The sequence below is a fragment of the Seriola dumerili genome, unplaced genomic scaffold (assembly GCF_002260705.1).
Source record: "Seriola dumerili isolate Sdu_G_001 unplaced genomic scaffold, Sdu_1.0 BDQW01000025.1, whole genome shotgun sequence".
Classification (NCBI taxonomy): Eukaryota; Metazoa; Chordata; class Actinopteri; order Carangiformes; family Carangidae; genus Seriola; species Seriola dumerili.
In genome coordinates this window covers 19017714-19038212 of record NW_019174280.1, presented here as the reverse complement: position 1 = coordinate 19038212, position 20499 = coordinate 19017714, and the positions used below count along the sequence as shown (strand labels likewise).

Sequence of the window (20499 nt, the reverse complement as noted above, 5' to 3'; positions counted from 1 at the left end):
AAGGATTTATTTTGAAATTTTTGACCGGAAGCGGAAACTTTTCCTGACAACCTTGACACTACCAAAACGCTCCACAGATTCTTCACTAAAATGATTCATTTGTCATCACATCCCAGCGTTGATACACCCACAAAACCCCATAGGAACACACCTTACTCGACAAGTTTAAGTCTTTCACTTTTCCTTACTGGAAATCCATATTTATCGTTGTCCATCTTCATATCTGTCACAGTTGTCTTACCTCTGGGCAGTGAGGCGACGGAGGAGCGGTAATTAGCTAACAGTTGTCAAAAGAATATACAAACAGCCCTGAAAGTTTTTAACGGTCGTGCTCGCGGTCGAAGCCCCAAGTGAGGATCGTCTCTTACCGTGGGCCAGCCGGACCAGAGTGGGTAGACGGAACTTGCTGACCACCGCGTCCAACGGCAGCGCCAACGGGCTCCAAGTGATCTCCGACAGGCTCGCCGACAACTTCTCCATCCTCCCGGGTCATCACGGTACCGGAGATAATGGTGATGATGATAGTGAAGATGATGATGATGATGATGGTGGTGGTGTTGGTGGCGACGATGACGATGAAGTGGAGGAGGATGAGGGTGATGGTGGTGGTATAATGGCAAAGAGTTTCGCCATGTTTGAATGTAGGAAAGAGGGAGCGCAGTCACAGTCGTTGCGCACGAGCGGTGGGAGGGAGCGCGAGCCCTCTCTCTTTCTCCCTCTGTCATTTAGTTTTTGTCCACCACCCCCGTACATACACGTGAACGAAATAGCAAAGCAAAAGTTGGATGTTGTACTTTTTATAACTGTCACTGTAAAAAAAAAAAAAAAAAAAAAATCAAACAAACACGTAAAGAAATCCCCCGTCCATCTTTCCAAGATTACTGTTTGATAACCTGCCTTGTATCTTCATGATGATTTTCCCATTAATTATTAGACCGCTTTGTCCACACACATTAATCTGAACAGGTGCGTAGGTGGAACGATAGCAGGAGGGACTTTTTGGGCAGGATTTCTCAACCTTCTCTGGCTTGTAATAACAGAGATGGCATGTAAGCATGGATGGATTACTGAACAGGCCTACCAGGTACAGGCCCAGGAGCCCAAAAGATCGGTGGACTCATGGGCAAGAGCCTGAGGAGACTTATATTTCCTGTTTGAAAGTCACAGAGCTTTGGTAAAAGATACAAAATGACACACAAAGACATGCAAAGCAACCAAAAAGAGACACGATACAATAACAGAGAGGCAAAACAACCTTTAAAAAAAATTGACCGCAAAGATGCAAAACAACTGAAAAGAGATGTAAAAGTACCAAAATGACCATATAAATGCAAAAAGCAAATGAATGAATGACGTGTCATTTGTAGTTGTCTCTCCTGAATGTGAGTTTGGTCTTTTCAGGGTGGAACAAGTACATCTACTCTAGTGATGTACTGGCTGTTCCTGTTATAGGCTGCTCTACACCTCCAGTTCACTACATTTTGTACTCACATGCAGTTTGCTGATGTACTTAAGACTGTATGTGGAAAATCTAATTTACAGGCCAAGACATTTTTTATGGGGGATGTGCTTTGTATGTTTTGACATCCATGGCATAATTGGCACTATAGGAGCAAGAAGCAACAATGACAGCTGCCCTAGACACTCAGAGCAGACATTTATTTAATGATGTAGCAAATACATGAGTGCTTACACACCAGACCCGTATCTCATCCCTCCCATCAAAAAGCAATCAATTAATCTCAGTCCCAAGAGGGTCACGCTACTAAAAGACTACTGCATCTGTGATATCACCAAGAGACAGAGTTGTATGACAGGGGTCTCCTAAACCTGTTTTGGGTTGGATTTTATCTTTAGCTTTGACACAACTTGGGTGAAGTAAGCAGAAGTAATTGTGCAGTCTATATAAAGCATGAACACCTTTACACATAAGCCTTGTCACCAGCTCAAATGGACAGTAGTGATGTGTTGCAGAAGTGGAATCAGTTTATCCACATCGTCACCCAGCACTAAACTTCTGGCCGCAGGCAGGACTCTGGTCAGCTTGCTCTCAGTTCAATGAACCAAACTGTAAACAGAAACTGATTCATTTGCTATTGATTTTCGCCAGCAAACCAGTTGTGATGCTGCAGTCCTTCATGCCATAACCCAGAGTGAGCAGTTCCAAAGAATTATATAACTGATATTAAATCTACCATTGTAACTTACAGCACTATTCACAATATCTATTGTTAGAGTTATGTGCATCAATGCAGGTTATCAAGTTGGCTTGTCCAATCACAAATATTTGGTTGAATTTGTGATGTCTAGCTTCCTAAAATGAACCAACACAACACCAAATATAGCAGTGCTGTGGTTTATTTTGTCTGTTCAATTAGTTAAAATGTAAACTCAAACTGATTCACTTGCCATTAATGGCTCACTCATTCTGTTTTCACTCTCACAACAGGATATGGCAAACACTGAAATTGAAAGATACAATTGTCCAAAAGACCACTTAATCTGGATTGAACCAACCAAAGAGTTTAAGATTTCAGTGTTGTTCAGAGGTTAATTCCCACACCTATCTTTATTTTGTTAAAAGCTTTTTTCCTGTCTACAGTCACCGCTGAATACAAACAATCTCATGTAACATTACTGTCTGGCCATCGTAATACAAAATGACTCCGAAAATGTCAATGATATGACCAAAGTTTTGGATAACAACTTTTATTTATTTGTTCCATATTAACAAAAATTCAAATATGAAGATGGACTTCTCACTAGCGACTGGGGCATTATTTCACAGCAGGTGGAGGGATTGTCAGCATGGTGGAAAACTCAATGGGCAGGCTCTGCAAAAAGAGAGGACAAGGAAAAAAGCACACATTTAATGACACAGATAGATTAATTTAAGACCCTGTTCAACCAAGCATAGGCAGCACCAAGGATCACCTGGACCACTAAAATATCAGCCAGTAATGTTCTTCTACATGTCATCCGTCACTGACATCTAGAGGAAAGCACATGAAACTGCACAATATCTGACATGATTCTTGGACTTGAATTTCCCTGCAGCAAAGCTCATGTTCACTGATGCAACCTTTTCCCACAAAACTTCTTGTGTGTTGAAGAAACCCAAGATAGAGGGTAATGACTAATGGTTTACATAACCTCTCTAACGGCTGTGTTTAACACACCTTTCTTTTCAATTTTGATGACCTATTTAGACAACATACAGTAGATTGAGGAAATATGTCAAATGAGTTCACAGGCCTTGTGCTACTGCTGTTTGTTGTCTTCAACTGAACCCTAATCCTAAATCCAGGGTAAATTCTCATTACAAGTATATGGCAGAATGTTTTTTTCTGTTCAAGTTCATAGAAAGACTTTTTGTCTCTGATCCAGCTAGTACTTTTATATTACTTGCAGGAGTGGGCAATATGGACAGAATTCAGTATCATGGTATACAAAATCTTATACTATCTATATAATAATATCGCTATATATCATAAAATAGAAAATTATCTGGAAAATAAGTTTCTCATAGATATAATGAGCAGTCATTTACTACTTAGCTAATCCAGTAAATTGAATAGCTGATACATTTATGAAATAACTTCGCTGCCAGAAATCTGTCCTGCTTTGCAACATTGCCCATAAAGGACAATACATGCAGAGATCAGAGGTCATTAGGGATAGTTACCACCATGGTATATATGATAGACCAAAATCTGATGGTAGACAAATTAATATTGCTTCGCAGTATATATAGTCATACTGTCCAACCCTGATTACATAGTATAATAAAAAATGTTTGGCTACTTACTGGCCTTCACAGCTTTCTTGCCTAGAATGAAAAAATAAACATTGTATTAGTCACATTAGCCCATATCACTGAGTATTACAATATATTGAAGTAACCCAAGCCCTGACAATTAATGTGGTGTTTAATGATACAGGATCATGGCAGTTATTCAGCACCATGAAAATCACTTTTATTTAACACCCGTTTCCAACTTCAATATTCTTATCTTACAACATGATGTGCTGACAGTGAGGAGAGCTGCCTTTGTTGTGTTGTACTTATTGATGTTTACAAAAGAATCCATCTTATCCTGCACAAATAGGTGCAAAGACTGGTTGCTTTTCAATCTATTCAACCCACTATAGTTAATGTTAACTACGGTATAGGATCAGGAAGATGCTACCAAATTTGTGAAACATATCAGTCTTAAACTCACCCCCATAGGAAACTTTGTAGTACAGGTAAGTCATGATGCCAAGACCAACCCACATCTCAGGGTATGCCTTTGTGTAGTAAGGGCCCATCTTGGCCCACCAATTTGCAAACATACGTCCAGCCATCTGTGGGAGAAAGCACAGACGTGCAGTCAAAACAATGCTCACGCACTCGGTCGTTACAATGACACAACCTCAAATAGCAGTTTATTTCATAGAATGGGCTGGAACATCAGAGGACCTGGCCCAAAGTGCATTGCATTCTTATTCGGAGAAAAACCACATCAAACTTCATCCAAATTCTACCATTTTACTAATGTGTTGCTCTTAAGCTTACCGGACAGAACTAATTGGAATTGTATTTACTTGCTCATAAATATATATTCAGTGTAATACATTGAACACGTAAAGGATACCTTGACCTCAGCTGTATCGGGCCAAGCTAATGAATTTGGCCAGCTTGGAAAGAGTGATCAAAAGAAAGGGTAAGCTAGCAATACTCTCCTCTCATTTATCAGCTTTCTCTGCTACTGGAACAAAATAAGTCGTTTTTTTAATTGACGTGTCCAATAACTTATCTTACCTGACGATAAGTTAACCAAGTGGGCTAACGCTAATGTTTCTGCTAACATTACAACCTCGCATCTACTGAAGTAAGTGTTAGCATTAGATGTATGCAAGTCCGTAACACGAAGAAAAAGAATATGTATAAGCGGACACATAGTTTATATTTATACTGTGTTCATGTAATTTGACAAGCTAACTACTTAAATGAATGAACTGCTTCTAACTAGCGTGTTAGCATCTTCTCTGCTGCAGTGCCAGGAAAGAACGCTAATTAGCTTTAGCAAGAAGCTAGGCTACCTAGCTGAGTACACCTCCAAAAAGTAGCAAACAGAGCCATAGTACACAGAGAGGAAAGCTTCATTTTATATTGCTGTCGTGAGAAAACAATTGCTTTTCTGTTAAGGATAAAGCCACCCTGCTAAATAAGTAACTCTTCTCTTACCTTTCAGTTTGTCACGCTGCTGTAGGAAGGTCAACACAGCCGCTGCTGCTAAACGTCAAAGTCGTAGGGGGAGGACGCTTCTTCTATGCTCAGCTGAGTAATACTTCATTCACGTTTTGCTAAGCAGCGCCACCTAATGGAGGTAAACGATTGAATTATTTGATAGCCGACTAACCATCTCTTGGCTCCACCTTGAGGACTTAATCATAAATGCTGAACACTTATCTTTTCTCCCTTTTTTGGTTTTATTTGAAAACTAAACATTCATGACAAGTCTAGATACACAATTAATCAGTTAAGATATATTCAGTGCAGTCAATTGACCCTGTAGATGATGTGTAATGTTATAACTTAATGACTTAATTGCATTAATTGTAGTTAAATCTTAGTTTATAAGTCTCAGAATGAAATGTGATCTGATGTCTTGTAGCATATAACACTGAAACTAAAATTTTAGTAACAAAAACAAAGAGTCTGATTTAGTCCCCATAAATGCATTCAAGTTCGGGCTGTGTCAAATTGAAAGAACTGGTCAACCATCTAAAAATTTAAAAAGTTGGTGAACATTTTAACTGAGGCACATCAGTACCATATTTTTAGATAAACAATAAACTGATCACTGAAATATATTATAATTATTCTGGTGGCACACTTGACCCTTATTAAGTCAAAATAGCCGAACACACATTGACATGTCAGGGGGCACTTAGTTTGTTGACTGTCACATATTAAAGCTGGTACCAGTTTCCTTTAATTGTTGCCTTTACAAAAAGTCAGTGGACATAGATTACAATAACCATTTAGTGTGGAAACCCCTTGCCTCACTTTCAATTTCAGTTGCACACTGTTATCAATTTTCCTGCTTTTAGCTCTATTCTATGTTACATATTTGTAGACTTTCCAGCGGAAATTATTATTTCATACCCTGTTCTGCTTTTATACAGTATCTTGTTCTGCCACTGGCATAACAGAGGTGCTGATTATGGTGAGAGTGCAGCTGCTACGTGGCAAAAAGACTGTCCACAAGCTCAGACTATGATCTGCTCACCATAGTGAGACAACAAATAAAACACTGGCACTACTCTCAAGGGTAAAAATGGCATTGTGCAACAATCTCTACTGTTAATGCACATTCTCTGTCTTTGGGTGAAACAAATAAATAATATTAAGTAAAGAGATATTTTAGAGTCTGAATTTAATTGTGAATATTTAAAACACTTGATTCCACCTGATTTCTTTGAACTGTAATGAATTAACAGATTGCTGTGGCTCAATAAGAAACCTAGTGTGAAAAGTAAAAGCAGAATTAATTATTTATCAACTGGAGAGTTGTTCTGGAATTCCCCCTAAAATGAAACTGAAACAATTCCACAATAATGCACCAAATTGAAGGTCTTCCCAGTGTCCTGGTTTCTGTATCTTTATTGCAGTAGTATACAAGAAAATCAAGGAAAAGAGGACAAGATAATAGATGTAAGTAGAGATATTTGTTGTGTCTTTGTTTCCTGAAATGGCAGAAACAAGCTCTGCCTTTGCTACCAAAGCAGTCAACTTTAGGATTTGACAGGATATGATTACTTTCTAGGCAAAGGGTACTAAGTTTTTTACGTGAGCCTGCAGGAGCGATTTGGCAGGCCGGCAGTGAGCGTGGGCGGGACTTTCCACTCTTTTTTGTCCTCACGCTCTGATAGGCAAGAGGCACCTTGTTTCATTTATGAGCACCTAAAGGCCAAGTCCTATTTGAAGCCACTCAACACAGTGGATCAACACAGAGTTGTGCCAATATGAAAGGACACAGCTGAGGAGATTTGCTGCACACCGTTCACACTCCACTGCGTTCTTCATTGTAATATGTGCTACAGTAGCTGTCTGTGGTGACTACAGCCCTGCTACAGGTATGTTGATTTGACTGTAGACATTATAGATAGTGTGCTGCAGGCTCTTTCCATACAGCACTATCATTCCTCTTCCTTGAGCTTTTTGTTTGCATGTGTGTACTTGCTTCTGTGTTTGTGTGCATGTGCGTGTGTGCGTGTGTGCGTGTGTGTGTGTGTGTGGTAATGTAAGGGTGTGGATGGGTGTTTTCTTAATGTGAGTAATCAGACAGCGGAGGCAGCTGACATAAATGTTGCACTGCAGCATTTACTTTTGGACTTTGGGAGTTGTGGATTTGTCTTGAGTAGATGATTTAGTAATCCATGTCTGCTGAACCTTTCTGAGGTGGATTCCGTGCCGTGGTTGGAGACCGCATGGCTTCAGGTGGTGCAGAGGAAGACGATGGAGGCATTCCATTGGACATTGACAACGTGCACATGCTCCTCCAAGGTCAGTCTATTCCTGTATTTTTATAGATGTTGTGACATGTGATCTGCTGGAGTGGAGAATAACAGTGGTGACCAACTGATCTGGGAGCAACTACTTATGTAATGAAATGTTTCTGGAAAATAGGAGGAAATAAGTGTGTGTCTTTTGGAGATTCTATTTTCATATATTTTGCAACACTCTTAAATTACTTATGAATGTGGATGAATTCTGGACTTAAAGAAGTGGCTAAACAAAATTACAAAGAAAGCGACACAGACGTATAACACCCCGGCCTACAAATCACATTCTCCAGACGTAATGTTTGTTTGGTACAAGACCCAACAAAAATCACATCATCATCATTTTTATATTTTTTTCAGTGTAAATGAAATGCAAAAACGACCAATCCAACTGAAATCGCAAACGCATATTACAATCTCAATATCTGCCAAAATAGTCGCAATATGACTTCTTTTTTTTTTGCATATCGTGCAGCCCTGCTCATATCATAATTATAAACTCTAATGTAGAGCCAGTGTCTTTATAAATGCTTGCATGATATCAATCTTTTTGTATCACATTGCTTATTTCAATTCTCCTTTTTAGTTTCATATAGTTTCCGTCTTTCATGTTTTATCAGTCATAAAATCTGTTTTTCTTGAGGAAGCATTAATGAATTTTGCTATTCAGCGTTTCATGTTGAAATGTCCACACCATCTTATGTGCGTGTGACTCCTTCATTTAGCAAGTAATTTAGTGAACTGCTCTTTCATTACATGAGTAATCCCATCAATTGTTCTCTGACTTTGATCATAAAACAAAATGCTCTTGTCATTTAGCACAGCATACTGAACTGTAAATGTGTAATGATGACTCTAATTGGAGAAATACTTTGAGTCATGACGTTAATTGATCTGGAAAATGTTTAATCATTTGAACATGACGATGCTCTCAATTTCATGATCTCAAATTATCAGCTTTGAGCAAATGTTGTGTTTATGAAAATTTACAGCCCATTTAATTAAGTGTTGAACCTCTGTAAATGATGCACATATTAAGATGGAATAGATCTTGCCTGTATGTTCTGAAAATATTTAACAGATAAACATCAAAAGTTCATTCATCAGTGTCCAGTACCAGTTACGTGCTTCCACATTTTTTGCAAAGAAGGATTGTGCTGTGCAGCATCAGGGAATATCTGACATAAGCAGTTTTGACATTGCACTAAAAAAAACAAAAAACATGTGGTACGAGGGTAAAAGTAATTCACATGCTAACTTAATTAATTAACTTTCATAACATTAAATCATCTTCTTGTTAATGTTTGTTTGACTCTTTGTAAACTTATACAAAAGCTCCATGATTGTAATTTGACCTGAGAAAACACATTTGACTGATGTCACCTGGATACTAGCCTGAGAGCATCAAGCGGAGACTCTTCCTGCCGGTTGCACGGGGTACGCCAGGTGAACTGGGTGGAGTCGAGTGATTAAAATACTCAGGAGTTTCCTGTCTTGGCAGGCTCTTATACAAACAGAAGAGTCAGTGAGTCAGATTCGTGTCCAAATCTGTTATCAGCAGGTGAACCTGAAAGTGACTGTGTGCTTTACTGACTGCCTCAGACAAAACACCAGGTTCCTGTACTCACTACAGACTGAATCATAAGTAGTCTTGTTTATAATCATGGAAATGTCTGGTCTGCAGGAGACTTGGATGTATAATTTTGCAGTTCATTCTTAATGGAGCAATGATGATATTTATGATGAAATTATAAAGTTATTTCCCTTGTCGACATGCTCTTCCAACAGCCAGTTTCCAAAACCCTGTCTTACAACTGTCATTTCCATAGGACTTTAACATGGAAACCTTTCTATTGTTATATATAGTAAAAGGTTTGTGTTTTGTCAACAGAGGCTTAGGATCTGGCCTGGTACCTCACAAGATCCACGTATGCCCAAACCCCTCACTGTGTGTGTGTGTGTGTGAGTGTGTGAATATGTCTCTCTGGGAGTTCATCATGGCTGTGACTGTGTCTCTGTGTATATTTGCTGTGTGTGTGAGTGTGTGAGAGAGAGAGAGCCTCAGTATCTATGTCTGTCAGTGTCTTGGAAGCCATCCCATCGCCAGATCGCAGCCTTACTTCAGCTTAAAGAGGAAACCTTTCACCCCAGGGGCAGAAGGAGAGGTTTATGTAGTTTAAGTGGACGGTCTCTTTAGCTGTTATACATGGGTCTGATGACTATTGGTTATAAGAATGGCGAGTGGAAAAGTCTTTCAGTTCTCTGATGTTGGTGAGTAGCTCTGACCTCGCTGCAGCTCAAATCTGTGTCTCTGTGGCTGTTTGAAAATTTCTGGATTATTATGGACTTTACAGCAGCGTGTTCTGCACAGAGGAAGTCAAGGAAAACACAGGTTGTTTGTGAGGAATGTAGTGTCATGCATTTGTATTTGAATTAGTGAAACAACAGTTTTAGGTTTAATGCTCTGCCAGTTTTCTATAATGGAGCGGAAGTGGAGCTTATGTATAAATCAATCTGCTTGATTGTTTGCATTTCTTTTTTTTTAGTAAAAACAAACAAACACAGGCCTCTAAGACTGCAACATATGTCATTATGATTAAATATGTTTTTATTCTAACTTCTTCACTGTTTCGAGAGAGGACTGGGACATCGCAGGGATGCACTTCATTCATTTCTTACTGTGTGTGGTGCTGTCAAACACAAGCTTCCAAAATTCAACAGGAATGATCAATTTTTAATTCATATTCATGTTTTTCTTTAAATTACAGCAACATATTTTGATGTCTACTACATCATTACTGTTATAATGACAAAAATGTAAATGCATCTTGTCCTGTATGTGTGTAGATGACAGTTTCTCTCTCTGTTTGCCAAACAGTGGAGCATGAACAGATTCAGAAAAGAACTTTCACCAACTGGATAAATGCTCAACTTGCTAAGGTGAGTTGGGACAGCATGTTTGTGTGTGATGCTCATAGAATGAATGACCATGAAAATTAATGCATTTGGGAATGGAAACAAGATACTACCTCATCTCACCTCATTTCAGAGACAGATCATATAAATAAGTCTATACATTTGTAAAGATATAACAGATCCTGGAGCAGTGGTAATGCCTTGAACACAAAGTTGCTGATTGTTTTGACTCTGGAGAATATTCTTCATGATAATTGGAGTTTATTAAAGTGGAGATGTGCAGGAGAAATAATGTAGTAAGGAACTGATGAGAACAAAGTTTCAAGACTACAGGTGTGTGTGCAGGTATGTGCTATTTGCAGCCTCAGTTCACACAGCTGTCTTTTGGCTACCTGTTGGTGTTTTATTTTCATGTAAGTCTGAGTAAAGTTTGTGTTCCAAATAGTCAAAAATGTTCCTTTAATGTTGGCGAAGAGATCAAAAGTGCTGCTTTTAAAATAGTTTGATATTTTAGCAGCCAGTTTAGTAATATCTGGCGACAAATGAACATCTCTGAGACCCCAGAGAGTGCTGAAAAGTGGCGTGATGTCATTCTGTGGTTTGGCTGTAAATGATATGAAGCAAGCTGCAGCGTGTAACGTGCTGACTCACTGGTCAGACAGCGAGGGGCAGAGAAGCGGCTCGCCGCCGGATCTCCATGGAAAGAGACCTTGAGCTGCTTGTGACATTCGGCTGGAGTATAAATAGAGCTTCAGTGGAGCAGAGCTGCACGAAATCTGAACCCCGGCACCTCTTCATAACTTCATGTCCATATGACTGCACTCTGACGCCAAAATCACTCGTTCATAACTTTCCATCTGTTACGCCAATCTGAGTCCGCTTACAATCCCCAACAGAAGACAATTTTTTTGGTGCTATATGTAGCATTTTAAAAAGTATGTCATTGTCCATTAAAAGTTTGTATACAGTGTTTTTATAATCACAATAAAAGCATAAGATCAGGTCAAGTTGACTGAAAACTACTATATTACACAAGTGGTTAAGTTTCCACTTTGGTTTACTAAAGGGTAAACATTTCAGAAATGTTGCCATCAGCCTTTTACTCATTTTACCATATGACCTGAGGAAGCCCCCAACAACTTCCTGTTTTGTATAAAAATGATGCTATAAATTTCCATCCTAATGTAACCCAGGATTATTTATATAACCCTGTGTAATTTGTTGTGTGTTTGATATTTTTACTGTGTCCCAAATGATTGTGGTGTGATTGATTACGTGTTATTGGACGTAGCACATGTTTGGGTGAATGCTCTCATGGAAGAAAAAAAAGAAAAGGATTTTATTGTATTTTTAAACATGCAGCATTGGGCTGCATGTAAAAAAAATCAGCCCTCCTGCTTCTCACCTGTCAATTTACCCGCACACTTCACTCCAGCAATTGCTGTCTCGCCGTTACGCAATGTAGCTACACACCAAGCGAGGAAGTCCTTCAAGTTAATATTTGCCTATTTCCTATACCTCTTTGTCTCACTCACTAGTTTGGTTTTGTGCACACTTTTACTGCCAAACAATGCAGTTGCATGCGATTGATATTTATAAGATGCACGGCTGTTCATGCAGAGGACTTCTCTGATCTCTACAGCTGTTTCCAGGGGTCTAAAAATCACTGTTCACAGACTGGTGTTGAATTAACTGGTAAAATCAGTGGATTTCACATGAGCTCTGCCACTCCTTTTATTTTGGTGAATTGTGTGGCTGAGTATTTTAATCAGTCAGAGTGAATTATCTGCATTGTTACAGAGATGCCCCCCATCATTTGTGTCGGACCTGTTTTCTGACCTCAAAGATGGGTCACGGCTGCTTGACCTGTTGGAGGTGATGAGTGGTCAGTCTATGGTGAGTTACTCCAATGTGCTTCTGATATCAGAGAGTTATGTATTGGCTTGGGAAAAAACATGCTGTACTAATGAATATTATTACCACAATAAGCTGATGTTGTCATTTTAATCTTCATAGAAAAGACAAAGGGGACATGGGGTTTTCCAGCAGAGGGCCAACATTGAGACAGCACTAAGCTTCCTTAAGAGAAAATCTGTAAGATTTCACACATACAAAAATGTATCATCTGAACCTGTGGTGTACTCTGTTGTTAACATTTGTTGTGGTTGGTTGGTGTAGATCAAGTTGGTGAACATAAACATCCCAGATATCATAGATGGACGGCCCTCCATCATCCTCGGCCTTGTATGGACCATCATTCTCCGCTGTCACGTGAGTACCAATAGTTAAAGTAAACTCTACTGCTGCTACTGCGAACAGAAGAGAAACAGAAGAAGAAACGGAAGAAACAGTGTTTTGTTAAGCATCATTAATTCTTAAAAAAAAAATCTTATATGAAGATGTATTGATGAGCAATATGTTGTTTCAGATTGAGGAGCTGGCCAGCGCTCTCTCCTTCAGCTCTCGTCATTCCTCCCTCGACTCTCTGGCCAGCCTGGACTCCTGGTCTGGCAGCCCCGTCCCATCTAGTCCAGTCCCTGCAGGCCGGACATCTCCCCTCCACAGACGCTTCAAAATATCCGCCAAGAGGGCCCTGCTCATGTGGGTCAGGGACCAATGCCAAAGGTGGGTTTTTAAGCATAAACTTAAATTTTAAAAAACAAGGTACAAGTCTCATTTTTTCTCTTTAATGTTCTTATTTTCATCCTCTGTCTGACTTTCTGTCTCCAGGGTTGGTACCTCTATCAGCGTGAAGGATTTTAAGTCGAGCTGGAGAAGTGGAGAGGCCTTCTTGGTCATCCTTTCTTCTCTCAGACCACAGCTGGTTGATCTCTCACTGGCTCAGTCCAGAAGCAACCAGGAGAACCTGGAGGAAGCTTTTCACCTCGCAGAGAGGGAGCTCCACATCCCCCGCCTGCTGGAGCCGCAGGGTGAGGCTGATGAGACTTTACATGCACTTTCTTCTCTTATAATTCTGGCTGAGCAATTATAAGCAATTTACTGAGAGAGAGTAAACAATCGGTGTTTCAGTGTACAGTGTCATATTATCTTGAGCAGCCAAACTAAAACTGGTTTTACTCCATATCATTTGCGACGCCATCTTTCATAATTAGTGGAGGTGAGTCTCTGCCACGCTGAAAGCCTTTTCTTTTACCTCAGACGTTGATGTTAAAGACCCCGAAGAGAAGTCCATTATGACGTATGTGGCCCAGTTTCTACAGTACTCCAATGACATGCCAGCACCTGACGACCATCTGCAGGTTTGTAATCACACCCATATTTGTAATCACAGTGTCACATTCACATCACAAATACTGAGTACAAGAGGGATTCATTTCTTGGATGCTTAGTGTAACGTTTCACACCGCAAAATGTACAGTGTGAATTAAACTGCAAGTGTAGTCTGACTGTTCCAGTTGGATGATTAACTTTTTATTGCTCTTTTGGCCCCTGCTGCCTATATTTCCTGCCTGATCTTTGACCCCACAGTCACCTGCATGAAACTCAGGGGTGTTAACTGCTTCCCTGTTCCTTTGATCTCTCTTTTTTCATGCTCTTTTCTGGTGGCGGTGCTGGTGTAGCTGTTTCCTCTGGATCAGCCCTCCTGCTTCTCACCTGTCAATTTACCTGCACACTTCACTCCAGCAATTGCTGTCTCGCCGTTACGCCAGGTACCTACACACCAAGCGAGGAAGTCCTTCTCAAGTTAATATTTGTCTATTTTTATACCTCTTTGCACACTTTTACTGCCAAACAATGCAGTTGCATGCGATTGATATTTATAAGATGCACGGCTGTTCATGCAGAGGACTTCTCTGATCTCTACACTTGAAAACCAGTTTTCTGCTGCTGTTTCCAGGGGTCTAAAAATCACTGATCTAACAGATCATAGTTGAGGTTAACTGTTAGGTCTGTATATGACACATACTTCATGTATGGTTGTGCAACTCTTAACACTGTCATTCACCCTGGTTAACTCTTATAAGCCCTGAACAACTTCCTGTTTTGTATAAAATGATGCTGCCAATTTCCATCCTAATATGACACCGTGACCCAGGATTATTTATAGAACCCTGTGTAATTTGTTGTCTGTTTGATTACGTGTTATTGGACGAAGCACATTTGACATCATGTTTGGGTGGGTGCTCTAATGGAGAAATAAACAAAAACAAAAAAAACACAGCTTTAATGCTTTTGTAAACTGTGCTACTTCCTGTTTTGAGGTTTTAATTTAAATTAATGAGAACAGATATTTTGCATTTGCCTAGATCTGCTGGGAGAGATGCAGTAGATTTTATTGTATTTTTGTAAAAAAAATATAAGGGTCAGTACTGAGTGACACCTACTATATGCATCTACACACAGACTGGTGTTGAATTAACTGGTAAAATCAGTGGATTTCACATGAGCTTTGAACTCTTACAGCATCAAAATGTAGCTTTTGACACTTTTGATTTGGGAAAATTTAGGTTTCTCCGAGTGAGCGAGCACAAGAGGCGACTTGCTGGCTGCAGCAGGCCTCTGAGGAGCTCTCTGAAGCACGAACGGCAACAGAGAATTCAGGCTACGCAGAAAAATATCGAGTAAGGCAAAGCACAAAAACCAAAGGGAAGAAAATCATTGGTGTGTAGTGTTTTGTAGTGTTGTAGAGCTGATTAGAGCTGTGTTTGGTTCACCAGGTGTTCCAGAGTCTCACTGGCTCCTTCATGGAGCAAAGGAAACCTGTAATGACCCTCCTCGCTACAATTAGACGCTGCCCTGAGCTGAGTCGAGAGCAGCAAGCTCTCAGGGCAGCATGGGATCAACTGGAGGAGGAGGTGAGGAAACACTTGCTCCTAAGAGTGCTTTTAGAAAATGCCTCTTCCTTATTCACTTCCTCTGTCTCTCTCCAGATGAGTGAGAAATGCTTACAGAGCATCATCAGACAACATGACAATGACCAGAATTTGTACTTATACCAGGTTGTTATGGGGGTGTGTGTGTGTGTGTGTGTGTGTGTTTCTTCAGCTGCAGAGATGTAAAGCAGACCTGGACCTGAGTCTTCCTCCTCCTCTGGACTCGGTGGTGGTGTGGCTGCAGCGTGCGGAGGCGGCGCTAACAGAGGAGGGAGGAAGGGTGAAAGATCACGCAGGCGCAGCTAAAGAAGCAAGAGCTCAACAAGACACCCTAAAGGTTATTTTTTCATTTTGAAACCACAGGAGAATTTTTGATCTTTCCTGTTTTCAATAAATAAAAATGTACAATATATAGACTACCAGAATGAGGTAGATGTATTATGAGTAGGCAGCATAACAATATCTTACAACTGCTTGAAACTTTTCATTATCTACTTTATGTTCTTATAATATTGTTTTCTGGTTTTCTTTAGAATATAATTAAGGAGATGAGCCACCATGTCCAAATCCTCGACAACTACGACAACATGGATGACTCTGGAAACGTCGTTGTGCCCCTTGAAACGTTTGAGGAGATAAAAAGACGGTATAAATCTTAAAACATCTCAAAATCACTGATAATAAAATAATCCACAGTAACTTCTTTTGTACCAATAACCTCAATGGACAATGTGTTAATGCTTTCTTTTTTATTATTATTTGACAACAGTGTAATGCATATCAGAGTCACAGCCAAATATCAAGGGATCAAGTTGGAATACCAGGAACATCGTCTCACTGTGCTGGACCTCCTGAACCGCATCAACGCTAAGATCCAGACCTGGAAAAGTCCTTACAGGTCAAAGGAGGCCGTAGATGTGCTACTGCACGACTGGCATGTGAGTGTACATCTGAACAAAGAACAAGATTCACACCAGTTATGAGATACAGAACTGTTTTTCTGAATTTAAGTGAGCCAACAGTGAACTGAGTAAATTGGAGGTAGTATTTAAATAAAAAGACTAACAGCCATTTATCAGCTACTTTTCTATGGATTTAGGGAAAATATTAGACTCTTGGCTTTACTCTAACTGGAATTTGTTAACCCCCCCTACCTCATCTTATAAAATATGCCTCCAGAAATCCAGCTAAAGCGATGACTTTTGTTGGTTTGTTGTCTAGGAGACAGTGGAGCGGCAAAGCATGCTATTGATTCTGATGGACACTCTCCAAAACCTGAAGGAGAAGGCAAACGCTTACACCAGCAAGGCAGCACTAGGTATGAGCTAAATGTCTGTCTATGATAAGCACGAAATCCTAGCTTAATCTTTGCTCGGTCATGAACTCTGTAGATTATGAGTTTCTTGAAGATTTACCTTTTAAAAAAAAGGTAAGAACTGACTTCCACCCACTCTTCACTCCCCAGGTGAAGATTCCCAGCATGTTAATCGTCAGGTGAAGGAAGCGGAAAACGAAGCTGAGTCGGTCTCACAGGCTGTGCCGGCTGCGAAAGGGATGATGGAGAGAGTGGTGTCTGCGTGGGAGACTTACAACAAGTGCCTCACCTCTCTACAGACATGGCTCACACAAAACACACAGTCACAAACACAGGCTCCTGCTGCAGGGACACAGGTAATAATATGTATGACTCTCACTGTAAAGGCCACTGTTTACAATGAAGCTGCCTGGCTGTAAAAAAAAAAAAAAAAACAACACAAAAAAACAACTGTTTTATCTATTGTTTTGGTTACAGCAGGAAATGAGTGAGTGGACGTCATGTCAAGCTAAGTTAAATGAGGTGGGGAATCTGCTTATTGAAGTGACAGAAACTTCAACCAGCCGCACTCTGGCCGAACAACTCAGCAAGGTCAACATGCAGTGGGCTGAATGTGTGAAGAGGACGAAATTTGTAAGTTTGCAAGTTCTCATTCTTCTCTCTACAGAGACTTCAAGAAGGTTACGATTTAATGAATACAAAGGACTTAAACATTTAATACCAAGACCTATTTAAATAGTGTTGTAGTTTTTAATTTGATGAAGGTTACGCACTAAACAGGCAATTGGATAAGAGAACGAACATGCAGACATCAGTAGAGGTTGCCAGACATAAAGCATGTCGTTTCTTAGGAAGTGTCATCGGAGCCCAGTGTCGGTCCCCCAGGTCTTCAAATGGTGCATTCACTGACCCAGGAGGCCAGCTGGCTACTGAGACAACCACTGGACGTGGCTTCTGTCCCACTGAAGGCTAACAGACAGAAACTACAGGTTGGCAAACTTACACATTAACAAATGGATGGGTAGATAAAAATCAGGAAGATTAAAATTATTCTACTTACTACGTGTCCTTTTTTTTTTTTTTTTAATCAGCTGCTGAGTAAAAAGATGGCAGAAGTGGATATGTCATCTCTCAGTTCATCCCCAGACTTTCAAACAAGCCACACAGAGAACCTCCAGCAAACTCTCCCGCAGGTATCCTCCTGTAAAAACTCTGACTCACCGTGATGCAGCTCAACAGGCTTCATTCTTTCTTCCATTTTCTGACTAAACCCGTTCTGAAGCCAAGCTTTATCAAACCAACACCCAGGCAACATTCTGTAAAGACCGGAAAGAAACACTGAGTTTAATACTGACATTATCCTGTGCCCATTGTCCACTCTCCTGAGTTGTAGTATGGCAAAGTGAGGATAGGGGCTTACTTGTGTATATGTGACAGGTGCTGTCTGAAGCAGAGAGGACCTGCGGGGAGCTGCAGCGGGCTGCATCCAGGCTAGAGGGCCGTCTGGCAGAGCTGGACCACTGGAGCACAGATGCGCTGGACTGTTACCAGAACCTAAAGGATAAAGAGCACAGAGGGCGCTCTGCACTGGACTCTACAGCCAAAGTCAGCAAACCAAAACTTCATGCTCCTTCTAATTAGGCTTTTTTGTTGTTGTTTTTGTTGTTGTTGAGTAAATGATCAAATGTCATGTTGCAAATTCCAGCTCGCGTATTGCAAATTTCTTGGAGCAGAGGCAGATTTTAAAATGAATGTTTATGATTCCTATTTTTCCGCTCTCAGTCTCCATGTTCGGTGTTAAGTGCTCATTGTTGTGGTGCTTTTACTTTGTGTTTATCAGTGAGGGGTTAAAGGTGTGGATTCTAAAGAGGTGTGACACCTTTTGCCTTGAAATTTGCCCCTTAAAATACAACAAACAATAAAATACACATAACCCAATACCGGTCTTACAATCCTTTCTAGGTGCTGATCTCTCGGGGCTCGCAGCTGGAGAACCAGGTTATAACTGAGGGACGGGATCTGCAGGACTTTGTCGCACGAGTACAGAAAACCTCTCCTCTGCAGCACCTCAGTACCTCTGGGATGCAGGACAGGATCTCAGAGGCAGTCTCCCACGGCCAGGTGAGTTAAACTAATGTATAGTGACTTTTTTCAGTTCCTCAACAGTTCCTCATATTCATGTGATTTGTATATTTTCCATTTTTAGGAGATTCTTGGACTGTTTAGTTCCCTTGGGTTTAAGGGTAATGTGGGTGAACCAGTCCATCAGACCCAGAGACAGCCAGAGACGGGGTTCCTTGTTGTGGCCAGAACCAAACATGTAGACCAGACTGGGAATGTTAAGCTGCAAACCCAGGACCCAAGTCAGCTCTCACCTCAGATTCCATCTCATACGCCTCAACAAAGGACAAGAGATCTCCAGGATAAAACAACCATTGTTATACCCCATGTCGAAATCCAAATGCTGCCTCAGCCTCTGAAGGAACCAGTACCTCATTTTCACTCTTCTCTTTCTCAAAGTGTAAAAGAAGCTGAACCTCAGTCCATGGTGCAGCCTCAGTCATTTGCTCAAGCTTCAAGTCCCAGTCAAAATGATCAACCTTCACCATCTTCAACTCAAACTGCTGCTGGACCAACATCTCAGAAAAGTCTGGTTCTAGTTCTGTCTAAACACATCACAAGTCCAGTAACAGAGGGACACGGAAGCTCACCTCCCTCACAAACTCACAAATCCAAATCCAGAATAAGAGGCCAACCAAACCCTTTACAGGTTAATAAAACATCTCCACAGCCACCCGTCGTGGTCCGCAGTGAAGTTCATTCTAAAGCCCAGTCAATGGCAAGAAGCAGGCTGGAGAAGGCCAGAGTTCATCTGCACGGACGCATCCAGCAAGCCATCAAGTTATTTGGTGGCAAAGAGATTTCAGAGTCACAGGCCAAGAAGAAGCAGGTACGATTTCAAACATTAAAGGATAGGAGGGGCATCACATCACTAAAACTAACTGAGTTTTACAAACTGTAGATAAAAGTAAAAGCTCTGACAATTCATTCATTGTTCACATCTTCAACACTCAATTCGTATTTTAGTATCTTTACTTTCAGCATCATTCACTAAAAATACATTTTTTCACTTAGTTGATAAGTGTGAGACTTCTCATAGTGACTTTAAAGCCAGCTTTCTACTTATTTGTTGCTTATTAAAACAGAAGCTTGGCTATGTTTAAGACCCGCTTTAAACCGCCAGACCCCACAAATCCCAAATTTAATTTCAGAATTAGGACACATTCTTTTAAAGGTCTGTGGTGTTTCGCTTTGTGTTGCTACCGGTTTTGTTTGGAGCGTGTTTGTCTAGCTGTGTGTTTATCTGTGCAGCGGGCTTTAAAGATTCTGCAGCCTGTCATCCTCGACGAGTTCCTGGATGCAGTGGAAGGTTACGGGGCCTTCTGCTCCGGGCCCCAGCTCCAGGACTTGATGCTCCTCTCTGACTCAGTCAGAAAGCAGTGGGAGGTATGACAGAGACTCTGTAAAAGACTAATGTGCCCACGAGCAAAGGTTTTACTGAGTTTTGAAACCTATTCAAAAAATACACCTAAAGCTTTCTTTGTTCTTACTGATTCTACTAAGTGGAGCTTAATAGAAATTGATTTGGGTTAGCGATGTCTCCCATTGAATATCTGTTATAATGAAGTGATTTTAATTCAGTAGAAAAAATATTTTGATCTTTTTTTTTTTAACACTCCTTTTACTTTTTGTGTTGTTTCAGATTAATCTAATATTTTACAGACTATTAAATCATTACAACTTAACATAACTAATATTTTACCTAAACTAAAGTTTCTGCCTGTTTGTGTCACACTCAGGACGTACGCAGAGAAATGG

At 40.4% G+C, this 20499-nt stretch overlaps 3 protein-coding genes across 3 annotated transcripts in view; 1 reads left to right on the top strand and 2 right to left on the bottom strand.

The window, feature by feature from the left end:
- Positions 1 to 522, bottom strand: part of garem2 (GRB2 associated regulator of MAPK1 subtype 2) — a 15153-nt gene extending 14631 nt beyond the window's left edge. Inside the window, exon 1 of the mRNA XM_022769739.1 lies at positions 369 to 522. Within this exon, the coding sequence (XP_022625460.1) occupies positions 369 to 480 (112 nt within the window). The 5' untranslated portion in view covers positions 481 to 522. The remainder of the gene's footprint in view (positions 1 to 368) is intronic.
- Positions 523 to 2677: 2155 nt separating this feature from the next.
- On the bottom strand, positions 2678 to 5336 carry cunh14orf2 (chromosome unknown C14orf2 homolog). Its single transcript, XM_022770205.1, has 4 exons — positions 5231 to 5336; positions 4224 to 4347; positions 3809 to 3829; positions 2678 to 2834 (listed from the first exon to the last, which is right to left on the bottom strand). The coding sequence occupies exons 2-4, from the start codon at positions 4345 to 4347 to the stop codon at positions 2821 to 2823; spliced, it is 159 nt and encodes a 52-aa protein (XP_022625926.1). The 5' UTR covers positions 5231 to 5336; the 3' UTR covers positions 2678 to 2820.
- An 11211-nt stretch (positions 5337 to 16547) lies between these two features.
- The window catches only part of LOC111237092 (nesprin-1-like), a 72961-nt gene continuing 69009 nt past the window's right edge, over positions 16548 to 20499 (top strand). The window contains exons 1-6 of the mRNA XM_022766062.1: positions 16548 to 16623; positions 16771 to 16976; positions 18058 to 18225; positions 18583 to 18741; positions 19412 to 19570; positions 19993 to 20127. Of these exons, the coding sequence (XP_022621783.1) occupies positions 16548 to 16623; positions 16771 to 16976; positions 18058 to 18225; positions 18583 to 18741; positions 19412 to 19570; positions 19993 to 20127 (903 nt within the window). The remainder of the gene's footprint in view (positions 16624 to 16770; positions 16977 to 18057; positions 18226 to 18582; positions 18742 to 19411; positions 19571 to 19992; positions 20128 to 20499) is intronic.